At 31.5% G+C, this 27,437-nt stretch overlaps 4 protein-coding genes, 1 long non-coding RNA gene and 1 other non-coding gene across 10 annotated transcripts; 5 read left to right on the top strand and 1 right to left on the bottom strand.

Annotated features, from left to right (window-relative positions):
* Nucleotides 1–2,637: 2,637 nt before the first annotated feature.
* On the bottom strand, nucleotides 2,638–4,126 carry LOC103483440 (transcription factor bHLH168-like). The gene is made up of 3 exons (XM_008440061.3): nucleotides 3,940–4,126; nucleotides 3,179–3,520; nucleotides 2,638–3,083 (listed from the first exon to the last, which is right to left on the bottom strand). The coding sequence occupies exons 1-3, from the start codon at nucleotides 4,087–4,089 to the stop codon at nucleotides 3,003–3,005; spliced, it is 573 nt and encodes a 190-aa protein (XP_008438283.2). The 5' UTR covers nucleotides 4,090–4,126; the 3' UTR covers nucleotides 2,638–3,002.
* Nucleotides 4,127–7,412: 3,286 nt separating this feature from the next.
* LOC103483447 (uncharacterized) lies at nucleotides 7,413–10,193 on the top strand. The gene is made up of 5 exons (XM_008440076.3): nucleotides 7,413–7,873; nucleotides 8,049–8,294; nucleotides 9,346–9,427; nucleotides 9,694–9,908; nucleotides 9,995–10,193. The coding sequence occupies exons 1-5, from the start codon at nucleotides 7,638–7,640 to the stop codon at nucleotides 10,065–10,067; spliced, it is 852 nt and encodes a 283-aa protein (XP_008438298.2). The 5' UTR covers nucleotides 7,413–7,637; the 3' UTR covers nucleotides 10,068–10,193.
* Nucleotides 10,194–11,452: 1,259 nt separating this feature from the next.
* Nucleotides 11,453–15,035, top strand: LOC103483452 (E3 ubiquitin-protein ligase SIS3-like). 5 transcript variants are annotated; one of them, XM_008440088.3, is made up of 10 exons: nucleotides 11,453–11,846; nucleotides 11,937–11,975; nucleotides 12,273–12,339; nucleotides 12,436–12,509; nucleotides 12,636–12,774; nucleotides 12,862–12,954; nucleotides 13,200–13,265; nucleotides 13,502–13,621; nucleotides 13,957–14,070; nucleotides 14,385–15,035. In XM_008440088.3, exons 1-10 carry the CDS (start codon nucleotides 11,818–11,820, stop codon nucleotides 14,694–14,696), a joined length of 1,053 nt encoding a protein of 350 aa, XP_008438310.2. In that variant the 5' UTR covers nucleotides 11,453–11,817; the 3' UTR covers nucleotides 14,697–15,035. The 5 variants fall into 5 exon arrangements, with proteins under 5 accessions (XP_008438310.2, XP_050936125.1, XP_008438326.2 ...); XM_051080168.1 differs by lacking the exon at nucleotides 12,273–12,339 and having other exon boundaries at nucleotides 11,455–11,846; nucleotides 11,937–11,971; nucleotides 12,482–12,509; XM_008440104.3 differs by lacking the exon at nucleotides 12,273–12,339 and having other exon boundaries at nucleotides 11,456–11,846; nucleotides 11,937–11,971.
* A 4,156-nt stretch (nucleotides 15,036–19,191) lies between these two features.
* LOC103483488 (serine/threonine/tyrosine-protein kinase HT1) lies at nucleotides 19,192–22,089 on the top strand. Its single transcript, XM_051080167.1, has 3 exons — nucleotides 19,192–20,241; nucleotides 21,150–21,605; nucleotides 21,741–22,089. The coding sequence occupies exons 1-3, from the start codon at nucleotides 19,882–19,884 to the stop codon at nucleotides 22,011–22,013; spliced, it is 1,089 nt and encodes a 362-aa protein (XP_050936124.1). The 5' UTR covers nucleotides 19,192–19,881; the 3' UTR covers nucleotides 22,014–22,089.
* A 167-nt stretch (nucleotides 22,090–22,256) lies between these two features.
* Nucleotides 22,257–22,336, top strand: TRNAL-UAG (transfer RNA leucine (anticodon UAG)). Its single transcript has one exon. It is a non-coding gene; the product is annotated as a tRNA-Leu (tRNA).
* Nucleotides 22,337–22,483: 147 nt separating this feature from the next.
* Nucleotides 22,484–23,748, top strand: LOC107991133 (uncharacterized). Its single transcript, XR_007815953.1, has 2 exons — nucleotides 22,484–22,569; nucleotides 23,205–23,748. It is a non-coding gene; the product is annotated as an uncharacterized LOC107991133 (long non-coding RNA).
* The last annotated feature ends 3,689 nt before the right edge of the window (nucleotides 23,749–27,437 follow it).

Here is a 27,437-nt window from a genome sequence, read left to right as displayed (position 1 = left end):
ATAGTTTGGTTCTCTATGTAGTCTTACTTTACGCAATTATCTGTAATATTTATCCATTGAATTAATCCAGTATTAATGAATGTCTAAAATTGATTAAGCTCCCTAAACCTCAAATTAAGATAGAATGACCTTTAGTTTTATCCATTATTATTTTTAATGAGCAATAACTAAGTTAATTTCCTTCTCTCTTTCTCCCTGTTCTAATATTCAATTGTGCCATGTGGGTGTTCTACGGATTGCCCTTCGTTCATCCGCGGTTTTCTCATCGAGATCGTCTCTGCGTTTCCATCTTCTTGATCTACTCCATGGGTCAAGAAATAAGCTGAGCTAAAGACCATAAAGTTTCTAATTTCTCTTCTAGAATTTTTCGAACGCTCGAAAAGTAACTGTAACTCGTTCTTTCTTGTATGGTTTAGGGCCGTTTAGTTTAATTTCTTACATGGTTTCTTTCTTTCTATTTTTTTTTTTCCTTTTTCAGAAGAAGATGTCGCGATCATTCTTCTCGTCGAAACTATCTTCTTTGTTGTCGTCGTTCTTATAAACTTAATTTTCATAAAAATAAGAAAACCATCAAAGGAGATTCTGAACAGTTTGGGAGGTCTTTCAGTTGATTTTGTATGCAATAAAGCAAAACCAGTAATTGGGAGGATGACGAGGAAATGAAGGTATATGTTGGCGAAGTCGACATGTCGTTTTGTCCATAATATTTCTTAGTTGGTTTTAGAAGCTTCGTGTAATATATAATTCATTGAATCCATCCTTTTCTTCTGGCAGTGATTTACTTATTAAATTTTTCTCTCTCGTTAACGTTATTTTTACAATTAGATGTTTAATAATAACATGAGCAACCCGGTAATCCAGACTATCGAACCCATGTTATATGAATTGAGTATGGTTAGTTTAAAACGTAGGTTGAGTTGTGTTGAAAATTTTGTTTTTTTTTGTTGGGTTGGGTTGCGAGTTGGAGGGTTGAAAAATTCGGATCAACCCAACCCGAATTAATATAATAATGAATATATATATATATATATATATATATATATATATATATATATTATTTCATTATTGTTTATTTATTTAATAAAAAACAAGAGTTTCGAAAGTTTTTTTTTTCTTAACTTGATGCAAAACATATTTGATTTACGATAAATTGATAATTTTCATTTACAAACATTGAAATTTAGAAACGAAAAAACAATAATAATAATACAACCCGACAACCTAATCCATATTTTACGGATTGGGTTGGAAACTTAATTCGGGTTATTCGAATTAGCAACCCAACCAACCCAAAAATATGAGTTGGGTTAAGCATGTCTTCCAACCCAATCCAACTCATTTACACTCCTACTTACAATATTCTTTATTGGATATTGATGAATTCAGACATCAATTTCCCTTTTAATCTCACCAACTACTTTACCTTAATTTATATAAATCAAACCGCATTTAATATATAAAATATACTTTATATTAGTGTATTTCAATAATATCATATTACCATTTAATTAACTAATGGTGTCGATGTGAATATAGTCGAATTATATACGTTTATCTCTCGTTTCAAAATGTCAAGAAGTAAGTATTTGAATTTTCACACATTTTTGTTACAATGCTCATATATATATATATATATATATATATATATATATATATATATATATATATATATATATATATATAGTTTTTATGTTCAATATAAATTATTTTAACCTCTTTTGACTCTAGTAACCAACTTAATATTAGAATAGAGAAAGCAATAAATTTTTGATTTGCATTTAGAAAATGGCATATTAACCAACAAAGTCAATGTGTCAAAATTGGATGCTAAGAATGAGATTGAGATTGAAATGTATATCAACCCTCACGATCTGAAGGCTTTTTGATATGCCATGCATTAAATGTGAAAGTACCATTCATTATAATGGAAACAAATTTTACTTTTTTTGTCTAATCATATTTCAACATCTTTAACGTCCATATTTTATCAATATTTTTAATTTTAAATTTTAAAAAATTGAATTTTGTTTTGATTCTTTTTTTTTTTTTTTTTTTTAATACTACTTTGCTTTATTTATCTTTTAACTTTTAAAAATTTCATTACTTTTTATAATAAATGTTTTAAATGACAAAGGAAAAGTAATGGTAAAAAAAAAAAAAAAAAAACCTTAAAGTTAAACCGTGTCATTTTAGAAATTGTTTATGTCAAACTTCAACCTAAAAATTCAGATGATAATCATCATAAACTTGAAAAATAATGTGTGTGTTCATGACATAAAATACATGAATAATTAAAGTATAATTTTCAAAACATATAGAATATTGATTTTATATGTCATTTTCAAAAAAGAAAAACTAAGTAATATTGGTCCCTAGAAATCTTAGCATTTATGTAATGGTCCATTTACATAAGTGCTGCCAATTTTATCATTGAAATGTTGACCTATATATTCAATGTTCATTTAACATATTTGGATTACGGTTACATATACAATATACTTTGAATGGATATTTGATAAACGAGTGAAAATACATCTATCCACCATCTTAAATACACAAATCGACTCCAACTGTAAAGGAGTGGCAAATCAATCGTAATTGGATAAATGGTCTTAAGAAGGTTTAGTGTTCAAATCGAAATTTTTATTCGACGAAATCTTAGTTTCTCTCTCCATTATTCTTCTCTCACAAAATCTAGTAAAGTTTCGATATATCCAATACAACTAAAAAATGACTTCTTGCCCTAATAATTTGTGGCCAAATAAAATAGAAAAATTATTATTTGCTTTTACTTGCTACAAGACTAAAGTACACTTGTCGTCGACTCATTCGGGGACAATATTATTCCCCCTTTTATGATATATAATTTATAGTAACAATAAATAATTTATATGTTGTTCTTAAAAAGTTATACCACAATTCACGAATTGGACCACCATAAAATAAAAACAAAATCTTAACATTTTCAACTCTCTTATACTTATCTTTCTGGATTTTTTAATTTAGTTTTGATTTTGGTATACCAAATTCACCAATCGTCGTTTTACTCTTGAAGTCTCTATTCCAATTCTCGAGATCTTAGCCTGCAAAAATTAAGAAAACGTAACTGAGACATGTTGTCTTAATTAAAGTTTGTTTGAGATGATTTTTAGAGTGTAAGTAGACAGTTATTACTTACTTCAATGTGGAGTGAGTGAAAGACTTTGTTCCCGATTGTGGATAAGCCAGCATTGACGACTTGGCCACCTTCCTCTTCAATGACACTAATAATTTGGTGGAGCATGAAGCTTCTATTGACGCTACTAATGAGCATTATGTGAACAATGTCATTACCTAAGTCGTTTATCTCAATTATAGGCAATGTAACATCATTATTGTTATTGGCTTGATCGTGAATATGTGAAGAATGAGTTTGTAATCGTAAAGCTTGTTTCCTTTTTTCCAAATTCTCCACTCTTTCTTTCAATTCATTTATGTACGCAATTACATGACAAATTTGATTTTGTTGTGATATCAATTCCTGCGAAACAAACAAATCAAAAAACCACACGCCTATATCATATATATGCATCCAACATTAATAAAAAAAATGAATCGACTTAAAAAATATCTATATGTATATGTTTTAGTACCTCTTAATATATACAATTTTTTTTTTTTTTTTTATCAATGAACTTTATGACATAGATCTTTTTATTTCCTCTTTTTTAGTATTATTTCTTATTAAGAATCTTAAGAAAAGAAAAAACTTTAGACTATTGATCGATAAAAGCAACGAAATTGAAAAGAAAAGTAAAACGACGTCGAGGAACCAAATGACGGTCCATATTATCTACAAAAGATAGATGAGTTAATGTTCTCATATTTTAAGATATATAATAATCTTATTATGTAATATGAGAGTATGATTAGAAAGTTAACAGAGAGGGAAAGATCAACCTTAGGGATTTTGAAATGAGAGGGAGGAACAAGATTAAAAAGGTTAGAACAGAGAGATTTCATATGACTTCTTCTATTTTTCTCCATAGTTTTTCGATCTAGTTTAGCAGAAGAAGAAGAAGTTCCACCATGGCCAACAAGCTTAGGCATAATTAATAATTTAATTATACCAAGGAATGAAAAGCACAGAAAATAGATATTGTATAAAAGAATTTAGTTAAAAGAATTCTGTATATATATATAGATAGATAGATATATCTATGTGCAGTGGAAGATGAGAAGTACAGAGGAAGATGGGGAAGGGAAGAAGGAGCTGCCTGGGTGCTGACTTGTACGGGCAGACTAGATTTGGTTGCAGCCCTGTTGGTTGACTAAACAGTTGGCTAGTTTGACTTTACCGACGTCGTTTTGTCCCGACCGCGTTGTCTCTCACCGACCAATTATTTCCTCTTTCCTTATCTTTTCCTTTGTTTTTATTATCAAATAATTATCCTTTTACTTCCTTTCTCTTTTGGGTTTAAATGTTCTTGTTGTACTTTTCGTCACGGGCCTACGTAGATTGGATTTGATCGAAGCCCTTTGTTGAACCATTTCGGAGTTGTTTTGGAAATTCGAAACGTAACTGAGATTAGAGGATTGTTGGGAAGTGGGTGAATAATTGAAGACGAAACGGAAATAAAATCGTAAAACATCAAAATGGTGAGTAAAGATCGTTGTATTAAAGATATCGAAATAAAATGAGTTTTGTATTATAAATTAAGGGTGAACATGATAGACTGAAAAAACAGGTTGCCTGATTAAAACTAACTAAACCGAAGGTGATCGGTCAGACATAAGGAGAGGTTTTTAATTTTGTTAAATATTTAATATCCTAATTCTTTGTATTTCTTTAATTATTCCATTAAATTTCTAAATTCAATTTGTCTTATTATTATTATTATTATTATTATTTTCTTTTCATTTTGGTAGCAATTTTATTTTTAAATTATAAGAAAAGAAATATTATTAATTTTTGTGACTATTATTTGAAGCTTCTAGATCCTTTTTGTTTAAAAACAATAACTATGATCATTTTCTTCTTCTTCTTCTTCTTCTTCTTCTTCTTCTTATTTTTCAATTTCAAATATTCTCTCGGTCTCTTTTTCTTTTCTTGTGGGATATTCAAAATTCTCTTTGAATCACTCGTTTTGTTGGATTATTATTATTATTGTTCTGCCTTTTTCCTTTTCTACAACATCTTATCCACATTTAATGTGTATGAAAGCAATTTAATTATTTGGTCTATTTTCTCAAATTATTAGAGGTTGAAAAATAATGTTTTTTTTTCAATTATTAAGGTTGTAAACTAAATACGTTATTAAGTGTTTCTCAAAAGCAATATCTAATTGTTAAGTGTCGGTAATAGTAACGATAAATGATGATAATATCACCTAGTATTGATATCATATATATACATAGAGAGAGAGAGAGAGAAATTGATCGGAAGATTAATAAGTACTAAGAAAGCGTGTATAAAATAGCTTCAAATTTATTGTCTTGAATCTTTCTTGTAATGTTTGGATAATGTTAGCTAATGATTTAATTTATGATATGTCTTGTTTTCTAAGTTTCAAAGAGAGTGTTGTATGGTTGCGCACTCGCTAGCTAGGATAGCGGTTTCTCTTGCTTGGAATCATTTTTTGGACTCTTATGTTCTTCTTCATCTTTTTTGAAAGATTGTACGGTATGTTTTTTATGAATGATATTCACACTTTTGTTTCCTCTGTTATGTGTAGTTTTTGTTGTTCTTACAATGTTCCCTAAAAAAAAAGCCTATGTGATTGACTAAAAATATATATATTTAAAACAAAAAATAGGCAAAGTTTGAATTCAAACAAGAGAGTGAAACACAATAATAAAAACGTTTAAGAAAAAAAGGTAAAAAAAAAAGTCATTTTGCTTATTATATGGGAACGAGAAACATAAGAATACTGTTAAATATTAAAGTAAATCATCAACAGCTACGCATTATTATTAACAAAATTATACGATGATAAAAAAAAAATGAATGTAGTCTAGATGCATTTAAATAAAAATAGTTTCTAATAAGTAGTTAGATTAAAAAATACTTTTGGTTTCTAAACTTTTGTGAATACAACAATTTAGATATAATTTATTTTCACATTTATAATAAATTACAATATAATGATTTATTTTGTATCATGGGAAGGCTTCTAAGATTTTAATGAATTTTCTTATCGTGCAAAGCGAATTGAAAATCAAATCTATTTATAAATTATAAAGACGAAGGTTATTGTTCAATAAAAATGATCACTTTAATTTTGATGGGTTTCTACGTGGCAGAAACTCAGGTTATTAAAAAAGATTTGGACGAAGAGAATTGGTATATAATAAGACATTATCAAATTAGTTATCTAATTTTTCTAATTAAATTTTAACGGGGTTTGAATTATTAACTTTTGGACTCTAATCATTAGAGATTCGATTCTACCACCGTACGTATTATTAAAAGAAAATTTAAATGTCATAATAGTAATGATTTTTTCTATTTGTTTTATAGGACAATTCAAAACATATATATCAAACACGTTTAGTCGTATTTTTATATTTGAAACATGCCGATTGGACTTTTCTAATAGGAAAAAGAAAAAAAAAAAGCAAATCTTTTAATTATTTTAGGCAATGATGAAAGTTAATTTTGATTTTTTTGACCAAATTAAAGTATTAAAGTTTTTTCTAATGATTTTAATAATTGACCAAATTATTTTCTCCAAACAATTTTCCTCATTTTATGTTATTCTTATAAAAAATTCATTTAATTATTTCATTTTGGTTTTTAAAAATTAACCTTAACATCTATTCACTCTCTCTCTATATATAATGTTATTTAAAATTAAGAACAGTTTTTTTAAAAAAATTAAAAATAGTTTTCTTTTTGCCTTTTTCTTTTAGAAAAAGAGAGTTAATAGTATAGACTAATGTAAGAAATTATGAAAGAAAATAAATTTATTTTTTTAAAAAAATAAAAGATTAAGACCCGAGTTGATAACTATTTTGATTTTGATATTTTAAAATTTAGGTTGATTTCTTCTCAATTTTCTTACAAAAAAAAGTTGTATTTTTCTTCGTACTCCAAAACTAAAAACTAATTTTTCTAGTTTTTACAATTTGACTGTTTTTAATTAAAAAGAAAAAAGAAAATTTAGAGGTGAAATGAGTATATATACTAAACATTCAAAATAAAAACCAAATGATTAAACGAGCATGAGCTTAGCTCAATTGGGTGGATGTTTTATATACTTTGATTATAATAACGGAGAGAACTCAACTCAAACTAATGTATATTTTGTTAGTGTATAATTTCTTAATGAAACTTTCATTTCATTCGAACTTGGTGTTGGTTTTGGGTATTTTTATGAGCATAGATGGTGAATGGTGTAACCTTCAAAGTTGAATTCAACCATCCGAAGAGCATAACAAATAAAATAAAAAGGGAAAAAGAAAAACCCACAAAAATCCTCCATTTTCTAAAAAGAAAAAAATCCATCGTATCGATCAAACTTCGTCAACGAATCGATGGTGGGCATTCGCATTTGCGAACACTAAACGAAAATGAAAGATAAGGCTGGGACCAAAGGAATCTCCATCGACGAATTTTTCCCAACACGCCGCCGCCTCCGCCGTAGCCGTCGGCTAAAATGTACGCGTCGTTCTCCGTTCCGGTCGCAGCCCTTCCTTGCCCACGCTTGCTTCAGCAGCCCCCATTGAAGCCCTCCGAATGCTTTCGAACTTCTTTCAACCGCCGCCATCTGATTACCACTCTACTCTCTGTCTTTGCCCCTTCTTTTATCGATTTTACTCTGCCCTGTTCTTCTGATTTGGTTGCTGAAGCTCGTGGGTTGTTTCAAATGCCCCCTGTTCGTCTTGTCAATCGGTAATTTCACTAACCCAGAATTTTTTTCCCCATTTTATTTGGCTTTTGGAGATGATGATAAAAGGGGTTCGAGTATTGATTGAACCCCTAGTTAATACACTAGAAAATTTTCGTTTCTGATGCTAATAGTCATCCAAATTTGTTTCAAATGTGTGTTTGATATGGGGATGAGAAGGTACTTTCTGGTGAGGGCAGGGGAGTCTGAATTTGATAGTTTTGGTATAATTAACACAAACCCAGTTGCAAAGACATCTGTTGATAGTGGATTGTCTGAGGAAGGGAAGAAGCAAACTGTTAAAGCAGCTTTTAAGTTGAAGGAAATGGGAGCTTGTGAAAATGGTTGCTGGATTTGGCCCTCTATTACACAGCGAGCTTATCAAGCAGCAGAGATTATTGCTTCAGTTAATGGTGTGAATCGAAGGTATGTCAATTGATATTTTGGGGAACTTATTCGACTATTACCTGTCTTCAACATTGATGTTCATGCCACCATGGAATTAGACTTTTTTTCTTTCTTTCTTCTTTTTTTTTTTTTGGCTTTCTTTGGCTTTAGGATAATACTTTTTTATGGCAGTAAGATAATATGTCTAATCAAATCATCCTCAGTTATAGCTTATCGATGACAAAGGAGAATGCTTATTTCACTCTCTCCATCTTAGTGTGAAAATCCTGATGTGTTTTTCTAATTCAAACCTCATTTGTCGTTTCTTTGCACATTTCTCTTTTGTTTCTCGACTGCTTGATGTTTTTGGTTGGTCCATGGTTTTTCCAAACAACATTTCCAGTATTCTAGATGTATTTGTGTGGACCATCCTTTCCATGGTGTGGAAAAGGACTTTTTAGCTTGCTAACCGAGGATATCTTTGGTGGAAGAAAGTTTTTTGTGTCAACATTTTTTCAAATTTGGAAGTTTTTTGGATTGGTGTAAACATAATCGTTCTTTCTTCTTTGATTTCTAATTGAAGGGCTTTATTGGAATTCACCTATTGGGGTCAGAGTTTTCTAAGCTCCTTTTATTTCAGGCATCAATAAAATCTGTTACAACCAAGACTTGCTTGAAATGAATAGTTAGTTTAGCCGTTGTTTGGTAATTACTTGATTCTTGTTTTTCTTTTTAATTCAATTTTGTCCAACGTTCTGAAAAACCAAGTCAAAATTTAAAAACTTGTTTTCAAAATTTGGCTAAGAATTCAAGGCTTCCTTCCAAAATTGTTAAAATCACAGCACAGATACAGAAAGCAAACATAAATTTTAAAAAGAGAATACTAAATACAAAAGCCTCACCAAACGAGGTCTTAGCCATTCCATTGACAGAATAACAATTCACGGTTGCTATGATTTAGTAAGCAAATGTATGGTGTTGCAAAGTGAACGTTTCATTCCCTCAAAGTTTGGTTCTGTTGTTTCTCTTATTGTCATCATCTATTGAATGGAAAATTTTTGGCTTATCAAATTTCTTCTGTTGGTTTCAGTTACATAGTTCCTGAATACAGTTTTCTTGATGCCCGTGGGCTTGGAGCTTTTGAAGGCAAGAGATTGGATTCTTTATCAGAAGTATGGTTTCTTTCATTCATTTGTTAAGAGTTTGACAGTTGATATGATTGTTTGATTTAGCAAGTCTTCCTTTTCCTCAGATCCCTTGTTGCTCGAAGTGAATGGATTTTAAAGAATGAACAAGAAATGAGACAACTCTTTCTTGAACTATTAACATAAACAGGCCTTCCTTTTTAGGCAAATTTAACAACTGTTTTGCTTGAAATTTCTGTCCAGAGATAGTGAGTTGTTTCATTGCCCTTATGAAATGTGTTTGAAAACAACAGGTATATGCTTCAGATACAATCTCTTCAAGTATCAAACCTCCTCCGATAGATGATGGCACCCCGAACGAGAGCGTATCTGATGTCTTCGTTCGTGTAACACAACTGATGTCGATTCTCGAAACCCAATACTCAGGTGATACTATCATTATTGTCTCCCCAGATTCTGATAATTTGACAGTTCTTCAAGCTGGTCTAATCGGTCTCGACTTGCGAAGGTAACTACTTTTCCGAAGCTATGCTCTCATATGCATGATTTCTTTTCATTTGTGTAATCCAAACCTTCTTTTCGTCTTGAATTCAGGCACCATGATCTTTCCTTTGCTCCTGGGGAGGTTCGCTTCATTGACATACGCAGCATCCCTTCTTATAAGTAACCAGCTTCAGCTGTATATAAATGTTTAAACCCTCCTAATTGTAATTGACATAGCATTCTTGTATATATTGGCTATGAAATTATCACAAACCCTCTAACTCTGATGAAGCAATATTGTTCATTGTCATCTTCAAACAGCTCAATTATATAGTTGCTGTATCTCAGTTTTCTAACCTAGAATTTAAACAAGTCAAGCAGGTAGGTTAATTGAGTTTTGTACAGATTTAAGTTTGATCAATAAATAAATTAACCAAAATAATTTGTCAAATGTCAACAGAAGTTTTGCTTTAATGTTCTTCTTTCTACAACTCTATCAATTTTGCACAAAAACCTTCTGATAAAATTGCAACATTTAATTGCACACTGAATATATCCTACATAAACCAACATATTTGCTAATGAATACCTTAAACTATGCTATATTATTTGAGACACTGTTTTAAAGAGGAAAGTTAAACCTTTTAGTTGGCTGATTAATCACCATCTCGACAAGTGGTAACTAGAAGGTGAAAAAAAAAATTTATTTATGAGACATTAATAAAAAATTAATTCCTTTATTCTTGTTCCATCACTGTCAATTATTTTTATTTTTGATTCTGCTATAATATGAATATCTCACACTCACACCTTACCTGTCCTCTAAATAACTAGCATTCATTACCCTCTTTTGCTGAAGGCTGAAGCTGGACCATTGCTTATTGATTTTGATAGGCTATGTTTGCATGCAATGCAATGCATTTTTTATTTCTTTATTTCTTATTCCTTTTCATTACTAATCATTGCCAAATCCCCTAATTTAACATTTTATTTAACTTTCTCCAAATTCTACTTTATGGTGGCGGTGATGATACACTCATATGGAGCATTATTCAATTTGATTCTCGAACTTTATTAGTTTTTAATAACAACCCAAATCATAAAAAGTGATATAGATTTCAGTGTTTCTTGTGATTTCTTTTTCTGGGATATATGTATGTTAAAAAAGTGAAGAGAAAAATGGGGGAAAAAGGAAAAAGGAAAAGAAAAAGAAAACATTTTGGAGGGGTTTTTTTTGTTGGTCTTGGAGTAAAGTCACTATCTTTAGTTTTTGCAATAATCCCATCGATGAAAGCAACTTGCTTCTGTTGAATTTCTTTGTGACCCCACACTCAACTACTGTTGTAGATAAATTTCACATGAATTGTTATTCAAATTGTTTTTGGGAATTGTTGATTTTGCCTCTTAAACAAGCTTGTAATTTGTCCATTTGAACTGGGTTTAACTTAAATTTCCAAATGAAGAAATGGTTAGAGGAAAAGTTGTTTAATTTGAAATTTACTTTCCTTTTTACAAGACAATGGAAAAAGGGAATAAGGAAAAGAAAAAAAGAAAAGTTGGATACATACTTTAATAAGGGTAGATATTTGAATTTGCAGACTTGTGGTTACAATTATGCTCTGAAATGGCAGTCATTACGCTTTACAGTTGTACAAGCAACGCTGCAGAGAAATCAGATTACTGCTCAACCCCCATGGCCGAACGGGATCCATTCCATTTCAGCCCTCTTCATCACTATAATCTTCTCCTTTTCCATCTCTTTGTTCATCAATGATTCAACCCCAGAAAGAATTTCTTGCCTAAAATTCAACTTCTTTGATTTTCCTTTCCCTTCTGGTTCTTCCATCGTTTTCCTATCCTCACATGGCGGCCACCCTTTAGTCATTTTTGGCATCTCCGATTGTTTTTTGGGTTTCTTGTTTTAGTTTTTGGATATGGCTATTCGAGGTGTCGATTTCAAATGGTAAATCTCTTCCTCCATCGTTTTATTGGAATCCAAATTTACCCCTTATTCATGGGGTTTTCACTTCCTCAGTATTTTGGGATTTTTCAGGTACGATGGCTTCTTCTTGTCTATGCTTGCAACTAGTATGTATCCTTTTGCCATAGGACTGCAAGCTGTTGCTATTTAGGTTTGCTTGTTTTAACGCTTTTCAGAAAATTGTAATTGGATTTCATGAGCCTTCTCTTGCATTCCTCCTGAGATCATGCTGTTCAACTAGAAACTCTTGTTTTTTTGTTTATGTTACCTCTTTCTTGCTTTCCTTTAATCCCCTACTTGTGCTTTTTACTTGAGCTTTTTCGGCGCTGGAATGATTATGTATGGGGTATAAGTTTCATTGTTATATTTCTTTATCTCGTCTTTTTCTTTAACTGTTTTGCTTGTTAGAATAATTGTGACCATCAATTGGAGAAGGTATAATACTTGTACATATCCTTTGCACATATGGATTGTGGTACGTGTCCAAGTTTCTGAAAAAATGATACAATTCTTAAGATATATTTATGATTGCTTGCTTCTGATGGCTGTGTATATCACTTTCTTCATTCAGGTTGATTATACCTCTGTGTTTGCTTTTCGCCTTTTGTTGTTCATAGATAATGCACTTTCAGCTGGAATGGGATTGTAAGGCTTTCTCCTTTTATCTCTCTATATAATGCACTTGTGGGAGAGGCACTTAAATTCTTCTGCTTATAGTATATTTTTCTTAAGGGGCATCTTATTCTTACTGTTGAATTTAAATTTCGTTAGAGATTTTGGATGGCAGCAGCGGTATGCTCATTTTTGTGGAAGAGTCGTGGTTCTTTCTATCCTGTCTCTATTGCTCTACCCGTTTCTATGTGCGTGGACTGTTATTGGTACCCTGTGGTTTAGAGATGCTAAAGACTGTGTAAGCTATATTATCCGTTAGTTAACATTAGCCAAATCATCAATTTACAAGCTTTGATAATTTAGTTTGTCTTTTTGATGCAAGCAGTTACCTGAAGAGGGACAGAAATGGGGTTTCCTTATTTGGTTGCTTTTCAGCTATTGTGCCCTCCTTTGCATTGCCTGCATGTCAGTTGGAAAGGTTATTCATTTTCTGTGTACTTCTCCATTCTCTTGCTTAAATCTTGCCTGTTGTTACTTCAGTGATTATTAAGCAAGTTTAGGCTCTTAATTGAGGGCCTGAGGCGCATATTATGTTCTAGAGCTATTCCTTAAAATCTGTTTCTAACTTGATCTTTTCTGTTAACCACATACTTAGTGTTTCAAACTATTCTTGTTTGATACTAACTGCTTTTCTTGTCGGTTCTTAATCCGTCTTATGTGCAGTGGTTAGCGCGTAGACAAGCACACTTGTTCCGTGCCCAACAAGGCTTACCGGTATCAGAATATGGGGTAAGCTTTAAACTTTTTGGTGTTAAACCAAGGAATGTTTGTTTTTGTCCAACTAGGCACTTCTATATCTTTTTGTTTTTCCTTTTTTGGCATTGCTATATACTTTATTTTATCAAATGCCCTACCTTCAAAAGTGCAAAATTTCTTTGATTTGGGATCATATGCCCTTTTTCTTTATAAGTGTATCAGTTTTTAACCATCAAACATTGAATTGACTAGAATTTTTCTGCATACAGGTACTAGTTGATATGATTAGAGTTCCTGATTGGGCGTACGAAGCTGCAGGACTAGAAACACGAGCCATTGCCCAAGATGCTACAGGGTATCATCCCGGACTGTTCTTAACCTCAGCTCAGGTAAACATCTGAAGCTTAAATCGGTGCATATGGAAATATTTATCCTCCAGCTATGGATCTGTTGTAATAACATGTATTCAATTTATGTCACATGTCTATTGACTTCTGTAACCTTTGTTTTTCGAACGGGACGTTAAGGTCCTGTAGCATATTCCACTCATAAAGTTCAAGATTAATGTGGGACGAAATCTGGATGGAACTTCTTTACCTTAAGAATGTGTACTGGAAAATCTGTAGGATTGCTCTTTCTTTGCTTATTATGAAGCAGTGGTTTGTTTTATTGTAATCAATAGTTGTTGGCACAAAATTCTAAGAAACGGGCGACTTTTGTGCAGCGGGAAGCTGTGGAAGCTCTCATCCAAGAACTTCCAAAGTTTAGGCTGAAGGCTGTCCCAACTGATTGCAGTGAATGTCCTATTTGCCTTGAAGAGTTTCATGTAGGGAATGAGGTAAACTGTTTGCTTCATATTTTCAATCATTCTTCTCAAAATGTTTACATTACACATGTTCTCTTATTTTGAACTTGAGAAACCTAAGTTCAATTTATGGCAGTTACCTACTTATGATCTAATATCCTACAAGTTTTCTCAACACCAAATATTGTAATGTCATAAAACCAAATATTGTAATGTCATGTGGGTTGACCTATAAGTTTAGTCAAAGTATGCACAAGCTGTTTTGAGATAGTCAAGGGATATAATGTAAATAAAATTAAAAAAAAAAACGTTTTGGTGCAGTTCTTATTTGTTTTTACTTTGTGCAGGTTCGTGGTATGCCATGTGCTCACAATTTCCACGTTGAATGTATTGACGAGTGGCTTCGCCTGAATGTCAAATGTCCTCGATGCCGCTCCTCTGTCTTCCCAAATCTTGACCTCAGCGCTCTTTCTAACCTGCATTCAGACACAGAACAAACATCTCACAATGCTTTTGTAACAACCCAACCTTCAAGTCTATCGAGATCGACTCCAACCCATGCAGCTCATACCGAAAACACAGCAAGTCTCCATACTGACACTGCCTTAGATGCTTTGGAAAATGGAAATTCATCCATGCCATCTGCTTCTCCTCATTGATCTACAACCACCCTTTCAACCATCTTAACCCAAACTCCTCAGAAAGATTCAACACTGATATAAACCAGAAAAGGCAAAAGAACACTGACATCTTCTATAGTTGTTCTATTGTAAATCCTTCTAAAAACTTGGCGAAAGAGTGAATTTTTTGTTAGGTTTTTGAAAGATGGTTATAAAAATATTTATGAATCTGACAGCGACCTTCAAAGTTTTAGCCATGGAGGAAACAAGAGTTCACGTGGGTTTCTTCTGTTAGGCCATGTTCATGGCTCGTGGATCTCATAGATTCCTCACCACTTGACAAATATTTCCCATCAGATCCTCCCTTTCCATTTCCAACCCATCTTTTTTGTCTTCTTCTTTTTGTTGTTTCTTCTCTTAATTTCTTTAAGTATATAATGCGTAGGATATGTAAGTTTATGGCATTAATCTAGACCTTGTAATCTAATCTTCGCCTCTCTTGGATTGACTTTCTAAATGTTTAAAAATAACCATTTAAACATCTAGAAAGTTAATTCAAATATTCTTTAAAACTCACATTTTCAAATCATCCATATCAAACCGGTTGTGAACTATATAATAGTCAATAAATGGACGATGAACGATTGATATCATATCGATAATTGAAAGGACAGAGTTGGTTGTTTGGCGGTTGTCACGAGGAAGAGAGAATCGCCTAAGATTCAATTAATTAATCATAAAACAATAAACATGTCAACATAAGGTGTAATACTTGATCTTATGCATGTGCATGACCACATTTGACACTATTTATTTTATTATATACTTCCAAAAGTGGAGCAACTAGGGATTAAATAAATGAAAAGAAATCAGATAATGAAGATTATTGTTATTGATATTATTTTGGATGAAGATTGGTTTGGTTAATACAAATCTATTTCTTGTGATATGATATAGGCTGGAGGAGTTAGGCAATAGGAGCAAACAATATGAAGTGGAAAATAAAAAAAAATATAATAAATTAAATGTATAGAGATAATGATTGAACCTTAAAATAATTGAGATCCTTAATCCATTATTTTCTTTTTGCTGTCAACTTTAGGGTGTCAATCTAATCGTGATTTTAAATCTCTTAATTAAACAAGTAATCATATTAATACAATAATTTTTCTTGAAAAAAATCACACAAATCTTTTTCCTTTTTGTTTTTGTTTTTGTTTTTGTTTTTCCAACATTAATTACAACTCAATGTCTCGTTTATTGAAAAGAAATGTTATTATTTATAGGGATAAAGTTGCAAGTTCCCATGTCGACGTCTGAAAGGAAGGTTTGCGCGTGGTGGTTGAGATCATTAATTTATTCAATTGTGAGTAACTATAGGTTAATTAATTAATGTTATATAATTACCCCACCCTAATTACAATAAGTAGCGTTTTTATGGTTAATAATTAAGTGTATACCAATTAACAATATTTTTTGAAAAATATTTCAAATAAGAATTTAATCTATTAGCAATAAACTCTATTATCAACTTTTTACGCGTAGGTTTTTAGAGTTTGATTTAGTTTTGTTGTGTTTATGTTTATTTTATTGATATTTATCGAATCATGTATCTATATACACAAAAGTTAAAAAATATAAAACTAAAGGAACGAGAGTTTTATGCATAGGGATTAGAGTAATATTCATACTCGTATAATTTTTATGTTTAATGGAATCCTGGTGAGTTTTATTAAAAAATTAAATATTTCAGTGACTTAATATACACAAAATTAAACATCAAACTCTTTTTTTGACAAAATTGAAGCAATAGTTTAAAATATGTTTGACCATAAACTAGTTTGTAACTATTCAATAAAAATTAGTTGACAATAAATATATAATTGTTAGTGTATTTATGATGGATAGAAATAATTTGTATAATTGTTGTTTCATAATTTTATATAATTTATAATGCATTACCTAATACATGATTTGATTTTTAAAAGAACGAATATTATGATTAAGCTTAAGCAATTTCAACGTAACAATATGAATCTCATAATTCCATTAAACAATATAATTAATAAAAAATAAAAAATTATAATTGTAAGTGAACTTAGAAATATAATATTGAATTCAAATTACAACGACGAAACAAACTAACGTTCTAAAATTATAAAGACTAAATAGAAAATAAACGAAAAAATTTAGGAATTAATTTATAAATTTAATTTGAGTTAAAATTACAACTAAAATGGGAAGAAGAAAGGAAAAAAGAATTTATTGGCATAGTGTACGGACAACTTTTTGGGCATCGTGAGAAGAAAAAGAAAAGTAGAAAACTAGTCCAATGCGGGACCCACTTACGTCCCTAAACTCTCACATAGGTAATGTGAACTTTATAGAGCTAAGAGCTTAACACACTCCCTCTTCACTGTCTATTTGAATTTTAGTTTTCAAAATTTTAACTTAGTTTAAAAAAAAAAAAAAAAAAAAAAAGATTAGATAAGGAAACGATATAAACTTAGGATTTTCTAATCTTATTTAAAATTGTAAAATTTGAAATGAAGAGATTGGAAAAATGATTATTATTTTTGGAAACCTTTTAAAGTAAGGTACGTATTTAAAAAAAAAAGGAAGAAATTAAACTATGGATAAAAGTGAGTAAAAAGAGACATTGAGGGATAAGAATCTAAGATTAAGAATCTTGTCAGAGTTTATGTTTTAATTTTAGAAGTGGTCCGAAGAACCAAAACAGGACCATTATTGTTTATTTTATTATATAACATAAACAACTTTATATTAATTAAAATTACACTCCTTTTTCTTTGTTTTTTTTCTCTTTTGCATGGGATGATACCAAAGTTCGTTATATCATAATATTTTTCCCAACCGTCAACTTGAGCAAATCATGTTATTATTTTAACATACAAACATACAACATACATACATATATATATATATAATAAGTCGGTGCAAAATAATTATTGAGTCAACATCTCACCTAAACTTTTTATCCCCCACTTTCTATATATAAATATATATATATATATTGTTATCTTTATATATTTAAAAAATTACTAAGTTTGATAAAGAAATAATAAATATTGTAACAAAGAATTAAAAAAAAAAAGTTAATGTTAAATAGTAAAAACTATATGGTAGTAAATTGAGAGTTTTGGAATAATGTTTACTGTTGTTAATTTGAGACTTACGGTAGCAAAATATGGTTATTATAGTCCTACATAATATTTGTTTCAAAGAATACTCTATATTATACATTGTTTTCATTTTAAACCAAAAAAGGTGTATTGAAGTGTTGAGTGAGACACTTGCTTGGTTGTAATGGAATAATAAGTTCGTTATTTATCGTGTTTGGATATAATTTATGCTACAAAACTCATTCTATTTTGATAGTTTTGAATCGAACACTGTTTTCCTACCATTTGTACATTCCACGATATCGTTTTTGTCTTTGAGGGGGGTAGTGAAAGACTATATTCTCCACTGGATATAAAGAGAGGGTTCGAGATTTAAAGTATATGGAAGTAAGTTTTGCATGAGATGGGAGAGGAGGGAAGATACTGGACACGCGTTGAAAAAGTCGTTGGGACCCACTGTCCAGGGCAGCTTTTCTTTCCTTTTTTTTTTTTTTTTTTTCTTTTTATTTTTCTATTAAAAAAAAATTAGACGAGAGGTTAAAAATAAAATAAAATAAAAATAGAGAGAGAGAGAGAGAGACCGTATACGGAAGAGGACCATACGGCTTTGTCCGACAAACCCACGGATACCTTCCTGTAACGTGGACCCCACTTCTTCTGTTTCCGTTACTTCCACTTAACTACCTCTCTCTCTCTCTCTCTCTCTCTTTTACCCCTCCCTTTTTCCCTTTCTTCCCCATTCTACCCTTCCTTCCCCTCCCCATCCTCATCCCCATCCCCATCCCTTCTCTATTTCAATCTCTCTCTCTACTCTCTATTTCCTTACTTCTCAACATATATAATAATAAATATGTTTCTTTCTACAACTAATTTACTGTTATCGATTCACGCATCTATGTGTATCACGATTTCTTATTTTTCTTATTGTTTACTTATAGATTTGCTTTTGATATGTCATAATAATAGCGACAATGTATGAAGTGTGAGATTCAAATTTGTGTGATTTGGTAGTTTTATTAAGGGTGGAACAACAGAGGTCACATGGAGTAGGCATTAATTTTCTTGAAAGGGTGGTAACAATGTGTGTGTATATATATGGGCTAATATATATATATATATATATATTTACAATCATACACTCAATAATTAAGAAAGGATGTACTATATTCATAATTGTAGGTACATATGGGGTAGGGGTAGGAATTTGAGAGGAAAGGAGGTGAAGATGAGGGGCAATATGGAAAAAAAGAAGAAGGTAAGGGGTGAAAAATGGGAGAAAATGAAAGGGTAGGGGTCATAATCAAGAGTGGACCCATAATGTTCCCTAAGAAGAGGATCTTTACACGTTATGAATGTAAAGGGGGCATAAACGAAAAGAAAGGTATTTCCATTAACCTTGGCTTTGCCACAACCCCCAAGAAGAAAAGAAATGAAAAGAAAAGAAAGAAGAAAAAAATATGGCTTAAGAAGACGAGTCTTTTAAGTCTTTAGTCTTTTACATAGACACACAGACAGAGAGAAACCCGCCAGCTCTTCCCCCATATGCTTTCACTGCACCACCAGAAACAACAACTACATCTCAACCGACCCTTTTAGCTCTAAACCCCTCTCTCAATCTCTATGAACAACAAAACCCATCTTCTCCTTTTCTGTTTCAGCTCCATATTTCGATTCTAGTGTTTGAAATACATCACTGTTTGCTCTTTTTTTTTTTTTTTTTTTTTTTTTATATATATATATATATATATTTTTATTTTTATCTCAGTTTGTGATGTATTTGTGTTTAATTTGAATGATTCTGAGGTGGGTTTTCGTTCTTTTGTTGAGATGAGTTCCATTATTGGTGTGGCTTTTTCTTGTTTCTTTCTTGCATGAGTATCAAGAAAGGAAAATGTAGCTAAAACAGTGAAACCCATTAGACAAGAGGTTAGTTCTGTTTTCTGTAGCTATAGATCTCGTTCTTGCATCGATTGATTTAAGCAAATTTTGAGTGGATTTAGAGTCTACATTGGGAAGTGGGAAGGATTGAAGTGAGGTAGATTGATGAGATTGATGATATTGGTAAGATTTGGCCACACCCCATGAGGAATTTAAACTGGTTTAAGCCAATTTCGATTAATGGGAAGCCTGGGAGGAGGCTTTCACTTGGAGAGTACCAACGGGCTGTGTCGTGGTCTAAGTATTTGGTGTCTTCAGGAGCTGAGATAAAGGGAGAAGGAGAAGAGGAATGGAGTGCTGACATGTCCCAGTTGTTCATTGGCTTCAAATTTGCTACTGGAAGGCATAGTAGGATTTACAGAGGTGTCTATAAGCAAAGGGATGTTGCAATTAAGCTGATAAGCCAGCCTGAGGAGGATGAAAACTTGGCTAATTTTCTTGAGAATCAGTTCATTTCAGAGGTGGCATTGCTGTTTCGATTGAGACATCCCAATATCATCACTGTATGCTTCATTACTTGTTAACTCTTTTTTTTTTTTTTTTTTTTTTGTGGGTCTGTGTCATTTTTTTGTCTGAAGCACCTGAATGTTTTTCATGAAAGGGAATAGTAATGTGTTGTGCTAAATTCTTCTTATATTGTTTACCCCTTCTTTTTGTTGTGTCCTATTAGTAACCTCATTCTTTAAAAGGGTTTTTGATAAGTTCATATATTCTACTGATTTCTGTAGTGCCTTTTTATGGCAGCATGCAATTCTTTTAGCATCTTATCACGGGAAGAGCAGAGAAAAAATGGCTTCTGTATTCCTTGAAAATGATGAAGATAAACTTTTCTTTTACCATAGGGAACCTCTACTACATAATGTCAGATTTCCTTTGGAGATTCTATCTGTTTATCGAACGTGATTTGATTTTGAGATGCAATTACGTTGTTTTCTCCATAAACTCTAATCTTAGCCCAAGTAAAAAGATGGGTTGTTTCTCCATCACTCCTCCAAGATAAGATTGAAGCTTAAGTTGCCGTTCCTTAATGTTTCTTGTTCCTTTTCCCTTCTTTATACACGACAACACAGAAATCTCCAAAAAAAAGGAACTATTGGATGTTGGAGCTAAAGAAGACAACACATGAATCGTTCATAGTTGCAAAATAAAGAATGGGAAAGTTGATCCAAGTTCCTTTCTTATAAGGGGCTATGAGCAATGATGGTGTATTAGGACTTGACCCACTTTGGAATTATAAATTTATTGTCATTGGTTCACATTTCATGTAATTTTCATTAGAACTTGATCTTCCCTCTGCTGAATGTGACCTGCATTTCTAACCTGTTATATAAACAACTTCGATTTAGTCTCTATAATCATTGATGAGATCTTTTTTACTGCTAAAATGCTAGCTTCTTCCTTCATCCTGCAGTTCATTGCAGCTTGCAAGAAACCTCCAGTGTTTTGTATTATCACGGAGTATATGACAGGTGGTTCGTTAAGAAAATATCTCCATCAACAGGAGCCACATTCTGTTCCGCTGAACTTGGTTTTGAAACTAGCTCTCGACATCTCACGTGGGATGCAGTACCTTCATTCTCAGGGAATACTTCACAGAGACCTTAAATCAGAAAATCTCTTACTCGGTGAAGATATGTGTGTTAAGGTAGCAGATTTTGGTATCTCGTGCTTAGAATCTCAATGCGGAAGTGCGAAGGGATTCACCGGAACTTACCGCTGGATGGCACCTGAAATGATCAAAGAAAAACACCACACAAAGAAAGTTGATGTCTATAGCTTTGGCATCGTCTTGTGGGAGCTCTTAACTGCATTGACACCATTTGATAACTTGACTCCTGAACAGGCAGCATTTGCAGTCTGCCAGAAGGTAACATTCAATTTCTTTAGATATCAACAATGTCAATTGAAGTCACCTCATTTGCTAATTTTGGCTTCGGTTATAACCATTTCGTTCATGTGCTCATTTAATCTTATCATATTGACTTATGTCTCTGCTCTTCAGAATGCAAGACCACCTCTGCCTTCCGCGTGCCCGCAGGCATTTCGTCATCTGATTAAGAGATGCTGGTCGAGAAATCCCGACAAGCGACCTCATTTTGATGAGATCGTTTCAGTTTTGGAAACTTATGTGGAGTCTTACAATGAAGATCCAGAATTTTTTTGTCATTATGTCCCCTCATCATCTAGCAGATGCACTGCTTGGAGATGCTTACCAAAATGTATTACCAAACAATCATCTGCTACCTTGAAGCCTAGGAATTCTTCATCCTCTTGAATTCTGTATAATTGCCAAATATAGCCTTAGGGTATTATTATTATTATTAAAATCAAGGTTGTGAATTTTTGTGCCCCCCTTTTTCTTTTAGATGTGGAACAGCTATTTTATTTTGATGGTGCAAATTGTAAATAGATTCCATGTGCATTGTTACTTCTTTTGTTCTTCAAATTCCAAGGCTTCATTATTATATGAAAATATCTCATATTATATATCCTTTGATAACTCAATTTTTATCGAACGGACAGTTTGGCCGAGTGGTCTAAGGCGCCAGATTTAGGCTCTGGTCCGAAAGGGCGTGGGTTCAAATCCCACAGCTGTCAAAATTATCTTTTTCTATTATTTTCTTAATGGGCCTTCAAATAAATGAAGCCCGGCCCAATATCTTCATACCGGGCCCATTAAGATTTGGCGGGGAAGTGAAGGGTTGAATATCTACTTACCCTTTAAATTAAGAAACTAATCCGCTTCGAAATGAACAATTTCACGACCATCGTTGTTATTGCATCTCGATCAGGAACTCCTCCGATGGCGGCCGAGAATTTACAGAATTTAGGTTGAAATATCTCTTTCATCTTTTTCAAGATTGATTTTCTTTTTCTTCATGTGCGTTTTGACTGTCTATTGAAGCATCTGGTTTTAACTGTTCTTTGAGATTACTGGAGGAATTTTTTTAGGGCAATGTAAATGTGTCTGTGTGAGTTGAATTGTTGCTATCGATATTGAAACTGTGAATTTCTTCGAGTTTATTGAATTGATTTATCGTTTATGCTTTTCATGACTAGGATTCTCCTTTAACGTCGGTCCGAAGGATCTTGAAAAGATTATTTAATCGCTGTTCAACTTCCAGGATCGTTCCGTTAGCTACCTTCTTCATTTTCAAGTATCAAACGAGATTAATAATATTCTCTTCGAATCTTGTTAGTGGATTGTTGGACTCAGATAGCTAATTATGTATAAGCTTTGGAGTTAGATATTTCAGCCTTGGCATAAGCTACTCATTTGTTTCATGTGGGGGCTTTCTGGAAGATAGGGAAATTTGTGTTGTTATGTATGTAATGAATTGGTATTTTATTGCTTTTATGTTCATAATTTAACTTTGTTTTGCCATTTTGAAGTTATAGACCTTCAGCCTTTTGTTTTGCCATGAACTTTTTGAATTACTTCATTAAGTAGCTTTACAATGAACAGATGGACGGGTGAAGTCACCTTCAAATAATCAGCTACAAGCTTCAACACAAACATTACAGGCTTGTGGATCCATCTCGGTTAGATTTTCTGGAAGGAATATGTTTTCTCCAGTTATCTTCTGCACCATTTGGAGAGAAATACTTGAACCTTAGCTAATTTCCTCTTAGCTCTCCAGATTCAACATCCTTGCATTATGCAGGTTCGTTGGAATTGAGACTTCTACACTGGATTTTGAGTAAAATGGGATTGTGGGGGAAAGTGACAAGGGATTAATTTCAACTGGGACAAAATCTTCGGTGTCATAGCGCAACGGTGGAGATGCTTCAAATCAATTCCGAATACTGTAAGTATACTTCCATATAGCACTGTAAGTATCAGAATCTCTATTCACAATTTACTCCGTAGATCTCAGAGCTGCTCATCTCTTTTTATGTAATGGGTGTCTGTACGTTGATCTATTTTTAGGTAACAAAGCGTCAGTTTGTGAGTTGACATGTTTGTTAATATGCATTCTAACCAATATGCGACAACTACATTTTCCTCACATAGTTATTTGACATTATAAATACTCTGGGGTCTTGGTCTTATTCTAAAAAAGCCAAATATGAATTTTTTTCCCCCTAGTGGCCAATTGAGATATAGGAGTGTGGGAATGTAGAAATTAAAGTAACAGTTTGGGGAAGGGGTTGCTTATGCAGATGCACATGGGTGAGTTGGGTATTTATTTTATAAAAGAAGAAAAATGTGGAGTAGGAAAGAGACAGAAAAATCCTTCAACTTTTATTAAAGAATACAGATATTGGAGCATACACTTTGAAAAGAAACTTCATTATTCCCTAAACAACTGCGTCCCTCTCTCTACATGATTGACGCTAACCAAACGACAAAAGGATTTGCTCTACTGTGTACTGCTACCATTGTTGGAAGTTGTCATGAACAAATATGTCGGTTTTTATGTATCCTTTTTGGACTTTCGATCTTTCTACACACACATTTATTCTTTTCATGGAATTTACTGAAAATCAGAGGTTCTAACTTGAGTGGTTGAAGACTGATTAGTTCTCGATTAGTGGTTAAGTTAGAGGATCAACTGTTGAGAGACTAGAATGTAATTAGGAGTACTAAGAATTTAAAAGACATTAGAATGAGCGGAGAATTAAAGAGAATGAAAATAAGATCGTGAAACTTTAAAAAAAGTAAGAAAAATGTTAAAATGAAAACTATTGAAAGAAAATAAGATTGGTTCGGTTTTTTTATAAAATATAGCAAAAATTAAAAATAAAAAAATTTAGATTCAACTTTCGAGTGGAAGTCCATATATTAATAAAAATTACTCATATATGTGAGCAGGGATAATTAATAAGAATATTTTTGCATTGAAAGCCCACCGTTTTGGAATTTTCAAGGGAATGTCGTTTTCTTTTAACATCCCATTTTCCAAGGTATGGATTAGCTTCTTCCATTGGATTATTGTCTTTGTCTTCATTCATCATTGTGATTACCCTTTTTAATCTTGACGATAAGAACATAATTGCATTTACTTTCTTTTTCTCTTTTTCCCCCTCTTTTTGTATATTTAATCTTACAACATTTACAAGCCTTAGTGTTGTTTTCATTATTGAACTATGTTCAATACTTCATGTTAACATAGTACATTTATTAATACGAATTCTTAAGTAGGAATTTGATGTAAAATCTTGAGCAAGGTTAGAATTTTTTTTATGGGAATATTATTACTATTATAGATATTGAAGTGCTCATGATATTACACCTTTACTCAAGAATATAATAGAATAGGGGACTTAGATAGATAGGTATCTTTACAAGCAAATATTTAAGCAAAGTGGATAAAAAATATTCTCATGTTACATAAAAAGTAATCAAATCCAAATATTTTAATTATATTTATGTCATTTTGTAAATTTCTATTGAAAAAAGATGACACGTCCCGATAAAGAAAATGGTAGTTAAAAGGAGATTTAAGGGTTTGATGAAAGGGATTGAAAATAAGTACAAGAAGAAGAGTTGGTGAGTGTCAATTTGGTTGAATTGATCTTTTGTTTTGAAGATGAAAGTTAACCTAATTGAGGGTTATTTTTCTTTTTTGTTTTTATGGACAAATTTAGGGGTTGTATACTATACATGATGTTATATCAATCAAATTTGAAAGTTTCTTTTTTCTTTTTTGGGGGGTGAAAAATTATGCTTTTGGTAATTAGTTTTCATAAGTAGCTAGCTTATGCTTGCCTTTTTATAGCTAAAATTTTAAAAGATGCACTTTAACTTGTGAGTTTTGAGAGAGTTGTTTAAAAGTTTTTTAACCTTATTTATTTTGAGATCTCCATTTGCCTAATAGCTATAAAATGTGAAATTTAATATTTGTCCCCTAAAAAAAATTATAATTTCTATATCCTCCTGCCTCTATCTATTTTATTGCCACTCCTTGAACAAGGATTGTTCTACCATCGAAAATCTTCGTCTCCAATCATCTAAAATAAATTTAAAAATATAGATAGATTTATTCTAATCATAATAAATTAACATAAAAAGAGATTAATACTAAAAAATCTTTTCTAGACGACAGAAAAATACCAAAGACAATTAGGTAAACGACATAAATCAGACATAATTTACATTAGGAAACGCTTTTGGTTTATTAAGTTCACTACTTTATAACGAGGAACTACTAACTAGTAATAATTTAATCCTTGTTATTAAGAGAAAAACATAGTTTTTCAAGACAAAATGGAATTGATACAAACTTTATAACTTATTTTTAAAGAGGAAGAAAATGGTGTTGAATATTAGTCTACCATTTTCTTCCGACAGAGAAGTTGAAATGTCTGACATCAACGAAAATTGGATAATTCAACAAATAATTAAATTTAAAACATAATATCCTAATTTTCCTTTGTCCCAATCAACATAGTCATCAAACACATTATTAATATAGAAAATACTTTAAATGGTAAATACCTCAATTCCACCCAATTAACATCAATCTATACTATTCAATTTCTTATTTTCAAATTCAAAATAATTTTGGTATACATTAAGAATGCACATCTTTCACAAGATGTTGCTGTCCATAATAATCCACTTTGCCGGAATATTTAATCGACAATAAAAGCAAAGAGCTAAGTTGATAATTGCTATAAGAAAATTAATCAAATAATTAAAACCAAAGTAACGAAATAATAAACATACTTAATAATACGTAACAATTCTCTTTTTCTTCCATCAATTTTTAATTTTTAAAAAGAAAGGCGAACCACTTCACATAAAACATATATAATACACTATGTCTTGCTTTAACACAAAGAGTACTTATCTTCACAAGCTTTTTATTATTATTTTAAAATAAAAACTCTACATTACTCCATAATTTAAACGTTAAAGCAAATATATATATAATAAACCGAAATTGTTCTACATCCTAATTTATACAACTTTTCGGACATTATCAAAGAATATTATTAAACACACATCTGCCTTTTTTTAAAAAAAAATAATCGTAAAATAAAAAACTTGAACAAAGGCTATAAAAAGAATAAAAACAAAGCATACCATATATATATAAAGAATAAAGACAAAAAAGTTATATGTCCAACATTCATTTTATATATATTAATTTTAATCCCAATTTAAACGAGTTTCTAAATTGATACCCTCAAATTAATATCAAATTTTAAAAAAAATCCCTGATAACTCAATAAATTAACCAACAGTAAGCCCAACTTCAATAGTAATTGGGTATACCAAAAAAAAAAAAAAAAAAAAAGAAGAAGAAGAAGAAGAATCTCCATCTAGTAATTAAACACTCAAAATTAACCAAAAATTATCTACTTAGTTACATGAACATAATTTTAGACATCCAACATTATTAGTTTATGCTGAAATTAATTCAATAAAATAATAATAATAATAAGACTTAAAGAAGAAGTTTGTTGAAAGGAGAAAACATAATTAAAGAAGAAGAAAGGTAGAGAAGAAAGAAGATTATGCTCTTGTAATAAAGCAAACTACAAAAGAGTGGATGGCTGTTTGGTTTAACCAACAAGATAAAGAATCTAAATTAAAACTAATATTCATATATATATATATATAAAGTTGAAGAAAATTCTTCTTCTTTTATTTTTTATTTTTAAAAAAGAAAGGTTCAAGCAAACAATGCTGGACCTATATGTCGTTTTCTCAGTGCTGCTTTCATGTGATGCACCAATTTTGCCTTTT

Source organism: Cucumis melo, chromosome 12 (assembly GCF_025177605.1).
Source record: "Cucumis melo cultivar AY chromosome 12, USDA_Cmelo_AY_1.0, whole genome shotgun sequence".
In the NCBI taxonomy this organism is placed as follows: Eukaryota; Viridiplantae; Streptophyta; class Magnoliopsida; order Cucurbitales; family Cucurbitaceae; genus Cucumis; species Cucumis melo.
This window is presented reverse-complemented; position numbering and strand designations above follow the sequence as displayed.